The sequence below is a fragment of the Zea mays genome, chromosome 7, assembly GCF_902167145.1.
Source record: "Zea mays cultivar B73 chromosome 7, Zm-B73-REFERENCE-NAM-5.0, whole genome shotgun sequence".
Classification (NCBI taxonomy): Eukaryota; Viridiplantae; Streptophyta; class Magnoliopsida; order Poales; family Poaceae; genus Zea; species Zea mays.
In genome coordinates this window covers 41,816,771-41,824,919 of record NC_050102.1, presented here as the reverse complement: position 1 = coordinate 41,824,919, position 8,149 = coordinate 41,816,771, and the positions used below count along the sequence as shown (strand labels likewise).

Sequence of the window (8,149 nt, the reverse complement as noted above, 5' to 3'; positions counted from 1 at the left end):
TATAACGTAAATGACAATGATAATAATTCACACTCGAGTACTAGCTGTAATAAGTTTGAATAGGCTGGTATTAATTTCTAGTGTTATATCTGATTACGGTTAAACTTAAATAAACATGGCTTGATTGATTACGTTATATCAGTTACCCATCATGTTTTACAAATATGTCAACCAACAACACCTAAGGTGGTGTTTGGTTCGATTCAGGTAGCAGGAATCATAATGGGACCAACTCCCACCACTGTTAATGTGATTTGTTTGGTTCAGTAATCTATTGAGGGGTGACAGAAGAAATGAGCAGAGGGGTGAAGACTTGCACTGAGGGGTATCGAGCTAGGTCCGATAACGCCACGCAGGCCACAGGCTAGCCGAACCAAATGCTACACAATGGGTGAGTTAACGACGTAACATATCATGGGGGCAAAACGACCCGACCAAACATCACCTAAGATGCAGCCCGTTACCAGGAATGAGTTTGGCCGTGCCATGTCGTGCCTCATTCATGACCTTATCAGGGAGTTGATCATTCTCCGCAGGTCCAAACAAGAGGGAGGCTTCTTTCAGTTTGAAGAAGGACGAATGCCCTATGAACCTACGCGATCTGGTGCTTGGCCAGTGCACTAAAACGCCCTAGGAATGGAGAAAACCTCAAGCATATCAGGAACATGCATGGAATTAGTTGAAAAAGAAAACGGCTAAGCCAATGTAAATTGTAATGTTCCTCTTTAACAGAATGATTCGTGCAGTGATTTACACTTTCACGATTCGTTATACTTAAGACAACAAAGTCGCTACTTCTGGAACTGGAACCCTACAACTAATCCCTGCCTGTTCTTGATCGAGTAAGACGCCAAAGAAAGCTCGAAGCACTAATGAATGAAAGGCCACATTACATCAAACTTCCTGCGGCTAATTGCTACCCTAAATTGACTCCGTTCCTATACCTCTACTGTGACTTGAATTGAAAACACTACGCCTGGCTTGGGTGGCCACTGGTGAAAGAAGTTCAGTGTAGCAGCATCCTGGTTGTTATGCGGGAGATGTCGGACGGCCTGACCGGCTTCAGCAGGAAGTCCTCCGCGCCTTCCTCAAGGCATCTGAAAAAAACAGACTCGCGTCAAATTTTGTCAGGACTCACGACTCATCATCGGTGGGGACACTGCCAATATGCGGTTGGCTGGTGGTTCTATCGAGAAGCAGACCTGGTGATTCTGGTGGGCACGTTCTCTGAGGACATGATCACCACTGGGATCCGCTTCAGCTTCGAAGACTCCTGCTTAGTAGGGCGGAAGCAGGCTGTATCAGATGTTACGCGCGACAACAGTTGAGTTGAGAGGCTGCAGGTGCCATCGAAGCTAATGGTTAATTACCTTGACCTTTTTGAGCAGGTCGTAGCCGGTCATCTCTGGCATCCAGTAGTCTGTGATGATCATGCTCACATTCGGCTCCTGGATACACAAGAGAAAAGGCAAAGTTCAGGTTCATCCAAACGAAAATCCAATAATGTCTTTTTCCTATTCGTCAGTGAGAACTGAGAAGAGCAGCAGGTACCGAGCCCAGTATCTCCAGCGCCCTCTTCCCGCTGTCAACCGCAGTGACTGCATCCACAAAAGTATCACAAGTTATATTACTGGATGTTATAGTGGCGTAGATTATTCGATTAGTTCATCTTATATGATGAGACAAAAAAAGAATCAAAAGAAAAAAGCCTTGACGCGTCGCGTGCGGAGTCCTCACCTCTGTACTTGGAGCGCCGGAGGAGCGCGGTGACGATGGCGCGGTCGACGGAGCTGTCGTCCACGGCGATGACGCATGGCTCCACCTCCGCATCGTTGCCGATAGGCACAGCCACCTTCCTCTCCTCGCCGGCGTGGCAGCAAGCCCCCGCCACCTCCATTGATCGAGATCTGGTTGATCGAGACGAATGCTCTCTGTTCTGCCCTGCCTTGCCCTCAGGTCAAAACAAATCAAAAAGACAAATGGATGAATGGCGCTGCCAACGATGCAATCACCGGAGGAACAGTGTGGGTATATTTATATGCACACTATCTACACACTATAGAAGAAGAAAAAAAAAGAAAAGATGGCGCGAGGATCGGGCGGGATCGGATCGGATCGGAGATCGCGATGCGGTGAATCCCCCCCGCGGCCGTGGCCCGTGGAGTCGCTGCTGAGCCGCAGGCGGGATCGGCATGGCACGGACGGATCGTGGCCATGGATGGATAGCGCATCGCGCCGCAGGGGCCGTGCGGGGGGGTGTGGCAGCGCGGTTCTCCTGTCCGGAAATCTCACGTCCAGCGGCTGTCAGATCGTGCCTCATTCACGCACAGTTGGCACCTGCCTCCTCCGCGCCGAGCAAGGCTTGTCGCGCGGCCGTGCGCTCGCTGGACTGGAACACTCCGATTGGATCGCATCCCGTATTCCCGTCCCCGTACGCGACCGTACCGCGCCGCTGCTTGCTGCGATGCCAACAAAGTGGAGGGTCCCGCAGGCAGGATCCTCGTGCTGGGAGCCTGGGAGCACGGCATCTTAAGGCAAGGAACAAATGCGAGGTTCAGTCGGTCTCAAGCAACCGCTTAGACCCCTAAGTCAGTAGGGCACCTTATGTCAAAATAATGTCCAAATACTTATATTTTACAGATAAATCTCTATTCTCGTTTATTTATTGTGTCTTCCTAATTTTTTGGCAATCATCTATTCGAGGTCGTGCAACATTTTGCTTATGACGCATACTAAATATTAATTGATGCGGGAATGACGAAAGATGTTGTACACATGTGCCTGTGGCGTTGCTCAATTCTAGCCTACCGGATGGCCCACTCTGATAACCTGCGTTGCTTAATCTAAGTTTAGTTTGCTAAAAATTTGTTTCCAGAAAATTTGCTCTAATGTATTTAAATTTGGTTTACTGTGCATTTTAAAGCTTAGGCTAGTTTGGCAAATTAAAAGTAAAATACTCGCTCTTAAAGCAAATATAGAGTTATATTACATAATCTATATAATTTTACAACTCATAAAATATTGTAACAGTCTCCAGTCATATCATTTTGAAAAAATATGTAAATCATTAACTTCTTTTATTTTTTAAATATCATTTAAAGTTAAAAATATAGCATAATCAAACTTCCGTATAGGGCATCCATATAGATTTTTGCTTAGGGCCCCCAAAATGTCAGGACCAGCCCTGGTCTCAAGGTGTCTCAATAAAAGAGCAATTGATGGTAATTTTTTTTCTTGTCTAGATTTTTGTCTCTGTTTCTACAGTTGTATTAACACACAATAAAAAAAGGGTGTATGAACACATCTTAGCGACTGGAACATCTTACTGAGCTGACCTTGATGCTACTAGTCGCAACATCTATTAGTTTCATAATTTGGCCTTTCGATGGATAAACTGTATTCTTTATTTTTCATGATGCATTTTGTGGCTTCTATCGTTGAACGATGTTTTAATATAAGACTACTATTATATTTATCTTTTGTCGGGGTTATAGCGGAACTATATCTATCGTTGTAGGGTTCTTGTATCGACCCTCTTTTTTTATCCGCCGCTGATGATTCGTGTGCTACTATCTCCTCTCCTACAGTACGGTAAAGATTAGATGTGCTACTGCCTCCCGTTCTGTCCTAGACACTCCGTAGTATTGTAAAGGTAAAAGGTCGTGAATATTGTGATATGGACCATAAATCCATAATCACCGTACCAATTGCCAATCCTACGGATTGATATGATATAACAAGTTATATTCCCTTCTCTCTATCGGAACGTTTGGATCCATTCATTTTGTAGGATTTTAGAAATTTACTTAATAAAGTAATATATTTGGCTTAGAATTTGACATTTCATCACTTTCTAAAGTTCATATATAAGTCCATCTTAAATTCATGGGTGAAATTTACTTAATAAAGTATCATATTTGACATTCAATAGAATATGATTCTACTCTATAGAATATAATTCTACTCTACAACTTATAGAGCGCTCTTCGACTCACTCTTGTACGACTCACTCTTGTATAGTAAAAAATATAGCACATAAATATCTCCGACATCTTGCTAATAATAGTATACAAATATATTTTGAATAAAACCTTATTACCTTAATTGATATGTGCTTTAATTGCTATTATTTGAATGGGATTCAATTCCAATGATCCAAACGGAGGCTAAGTCTATTCCCAAATCCATACTAACATACTCATTTAATATATTGCCACATAATTATTTTTATGACGTGGAAAGAGTTAAAAGGAATAAGGTTGTTCCCAACTCATTGTTTCTTGTCTAAACAAGGGCGAAGCCAGGATTTAGGTTTAGGGGGATAAATCAAATTGAAGAGGCTATTAGGAGGTATTTTATATTATTTATATGATGATTAGCTAGAAAAATTAGTGGCTCTTATGGAATTAGGGGAGGATTAGGGGGGACATTGCCCCACTTTGCCCCTCCCTAGCATTGCCCCTCATCCAAAGTTGTCACGTCATATTATACCTCACCTCACATATGTTTTTTTGCCATATATCATATTCTTTGATTTCTTGTGAAGATCATTTATACGTCAAAAATTCATAGGTGTTCCTCGATATTATTGAAAATGGTCGTTCTTATTTATTTTCGACAAAAATAAGGGTTGTATGACCATTGACCATCGATCAGAGACTCCTGTGACTCACCCCACATAATTATACCAATGTATAGTATTAAATTATATCAATGTATAGTATTATGTGTTGTTTTATAGTCCCCGCAAAACAATTAAATGCTAGATGTGTACGAGAGTATGAAATATGGGCCACTTAGATGGTTTAGGTTTCAATATCCATTACCTCGTGTCACAATGGATTCTCCCTCAAGATATTGCTTTATTCTCATGTTTATTTACTCACCTACCACATGAGCTTTGTATCCTACATGGCAAGTATTAATTGAGTATAATACTAGGTACTGCCTAGGCATGGATCCACATCTCATACTCTCATATATGCTATACTAGCGAGTTGCCTGTGCTTCGGTTGTTATATATTATATAAATAGATATTGAGATATTTATTCAAACATAATTATTGTTTATTTATAAACACTAAGGTACATGTGGTTTGGTGGTTAGCCCCAAATTTCTAGAGTAAGGAGGCATGGGTTCGGGTGCTCGCTCTACACTATTTTTTGCGGGCCGGTTGCTGGGTAGCTTCATGGACACTGGGGTCCATAGTAGCAGTAGGCGCCCACATTAGATTCTTAATAGAGTAGCATATAGATTTAATATTCTTTTGAGAATTAAAAAATAATCTAAGATACCATGCATTGAGATAGTTGTCATATGACATAACATTTTTGGATATTATGATAAAATATAAGAGATTGGGAATAGCCTAAAAGAATATAGTCTTCACTATAGTGGCCAGTTGATACATTTTTTGTTTAAGAAAATATACTTTTTTTAAATTACAAGACATTTTAACTTTTATAGATATATTGATTTTGATATGTATCTAGATATAGTGTATCTCTAAGTGCATGCAAATGGTATATGTTCAGAAAAGTGAAAATATTTTATAATTGAAAATAGAAGACATAATATTTACAATACAAAATAAGTGCAATTAAATCGATTATGAAATGTATTTTAATATTATATCTATTCTATATCATAATTATCACACTATTTTCTGTAAATTTAGCAAACTTGAAGAAATTTGAAATTAACCAGATCTAAAATTGCATGGTTTTAAGCCAGATGTAGTATTTAGTGTCAAAATATGAAATATATTTTAATGCTATATCTATTTAAAATCGTAATTATCACACTGTTTTCTATAGATTTAGCAAATTTGAAGAAATTTGAAATTAACCAAATCTAAAATTGCATGGTTTTTAGCCAGTTGTAGTATTTAATGTCAAAGTTCCACACACTAATAGACGATGAGATCAAATATTTGCATGGGATTGTACAAACTATAATCTGCACCGTCATGCTTGACACCAATCAGACCATAATTTTGATTACCTTCCACGCCAACGGAATCTGCTTGAGTTTAATTGATTGTATCACAAAACATATTTTGATTTGCTTGTTATCTATGTCTATCCATGTGATAATTATATGTGCGTATTTATCAACACATATCATTGTTGTTGGCATTGCCGAAATGGCTACTAGTGAATCCAAAAACTGTTTGAATCCTCGGTGATTCTGAGTGATTTCTTACTATTCAAAGTATCTAATTACCTACAAGAATATTATGTTATCCTTTGCAACAAAGAAAACCTTCTTGCGCTTTGTCAGCAAGACAACCCGTTAGGGTATCTTTTCGGGGTCAGTAGGCGATGGATCCGGCCATATCACAAGCATATGCATTGTGTTTACCGGAGCAACACCAGTAGGACTATTCTCCAATTGATTGCCTCATCTGGCATCTTGTTATGGTGTCGGGTGCACTCCGAATTAGATCCATGCATCATGCATGGTCGTCCATGTTTGTGTTGATGTGAGTCTTTAGGTTGATTGTTGGTGGATTAGCTCAATAAATAAAATACATGTATAATCTATATTAGACATATCAATTAAACTAATATGGTTTTATTTAAATATAATTGTATACTATTATTAAAAAGGTGTCGGAGATATTTATGAACTACATTTTTACTATAGAGAGAAGTGGCCCTAAGAGCGTCCTATAAGTTACAGATTAGAAACATATTCTACTGATTTATAAAATCATTTATGATCCTCCAACCCATGAATTTGAGATAGGCTTATATCTGAACTTTGAAAAGTGCAAATTCTAAACCAAATAAGTTACTTTATCAAGTAAATTACAATTCCACCAAAATTAATGGATCCAAGCGCCCCGTAAGAGAAAAGAAGTGATTCAAGCAAATTTCCCAATGAAATTGGAACGAGAAAGTGATCAATCTAAGTGGCATTTTCCATTGTTTTCCTTGTCTTATTTTTTTCCTAGGAAAATCTTCTGAACAAACAAATTGGGCCTAAAACAGAAACCGGACTACACACCATATAATTGAGGTGATACAACTAAAGTTAACATTTAACTAAACATTATTGTCTACAACAATAGCAAAAATTAGAGCATGACTAGCTAGTTTACATATGGGTTAGAAATAACTCAAGCACTAAATTAATTATTGGAACCAATTCCCTTGAACCGACTAGCTAGTTTACATATGGGTTACAAATAATTCAAGCCCTAAATTAATTATTGGAATCAATTCCCTTGAACCGATTGATAGGAGGTTTTAATCTAGGGAGTCAGAAAACCTAGATTATTATTATTCAAATTTTAATAATCCATATGTGATCCAATAGGCCCTTCGTATACTACTCTCTCCGTTTTAAAATTTAGTATGTTTTTCCTGAGTCAAACTTATCTATTATTGATCAAGTTTATATAAAAATACATAAATATCTATAACATCAAACAAGATTCTATAAATACAACATACAAAAATATTTGGATAGTGTATGTATTTCATACTTTAGATTTTAATATATTTTATCCTTTCTGAAAATAAATGCATATCTAACTTCCGGATGATTTAAACATTTTAAAGTTTGATCAAATATATACAAAATTATATGCTAATATTTATGATATATAGTAAGTATTATTAGAATAAGCATAGAATATAATTTCATATTAAACTGATTTGAAGATATAGATGTTGATATTATTTCTATGATCCTAGTCAAAGTTTAAAAAAAACTTTGACTCCTTAAGAAGTGAGATGTGATTTTAATTTTTGGACGTATTTCCTTTTGTTTTAAATTTTAGGATGCTTTGGTGTTGTACTAGGTCAAGCTTGTTTAACTTTGATCAAATTTGTAGAAATACGTTAGCATATCTATAAAATGCACTACCAAAATAAATGTTATCATGGCGTATACAACAAAATTAATTCCATATATTGTACATATTTGTGAAAGAACTTAAGTCAAAGATGATAAATCTGGCTTGCAAAAATTAAAATGGAAATATATTTTGAGAGATTTATGAAATAAGTTTGATTTATAAAAAATGGAATGTAACCTAAATTTAAAATGAATCCTAATCTATATACCATGCAAGCATAAAAATGGGCAAAAATACAAGACTGACGCTCTACCACCGAGATACAGTGACAAATCGTGGTA

At 37.6% G+C, this 8,149-nt stretch overlaps 1 protein-coding gene across 1 annotated transcript; it reads right to left on the bottom strand.

Annotated features, from left to right (window-relative positions):
- Positions 1-696: 696 nt before the first annotated feature.
- On the bottom strand, positions 697-2,505 carry LOC100283359 (two-component response regulator ARR3). Its single transcript, NM_001156260.2, has 5 exons — positions 1,738-2,505; positions 1,552-1,598; positions 1,371-1,448; positions 1,203-1,273; positions 697-1,097 (listed from the first exon to the last, which is right to left on the bottom strand). The coding sequence occupies exons 1-5, from the start codon at positions 1,895-1,897 to the stop codon at positions 1,007-1,009; spliced, it is 447 nt and encodes a 148-aa protein (NP_001149732.1). The 5' UTR covers positions 1,898-2,505; the 3' UTR covers positions 697-1,006.
- Positions 2,506-8,149: the final 5,644 nt, after the last annotated feature.

Bases quoted from the DNA above. Each gene is read 5' to 3' on its own strand.
- LOC100283359 (NM_001156260.2), bottom strand. From the start codon at position 1,897: ATGGAGGTGGCGGGGGCTTGCTGCCACGCCGGCGAGGAGAGGAAGGTG. The intron at 1,599-1,737 runs GTGAGGACTCCG...TTGTGGATGCAG, and splicing joins CCGGCGCTCCAAGTACAGAG to TCACTGCGGTTGACAGCGGG. The intron at 1,449-1,551 runs GTACCTGCTGCT...TTGTGTATCCAG, and splicing joins CGCTGGAGATACTGGGCTCG to GAGCCGAATGTGAGCATGAT.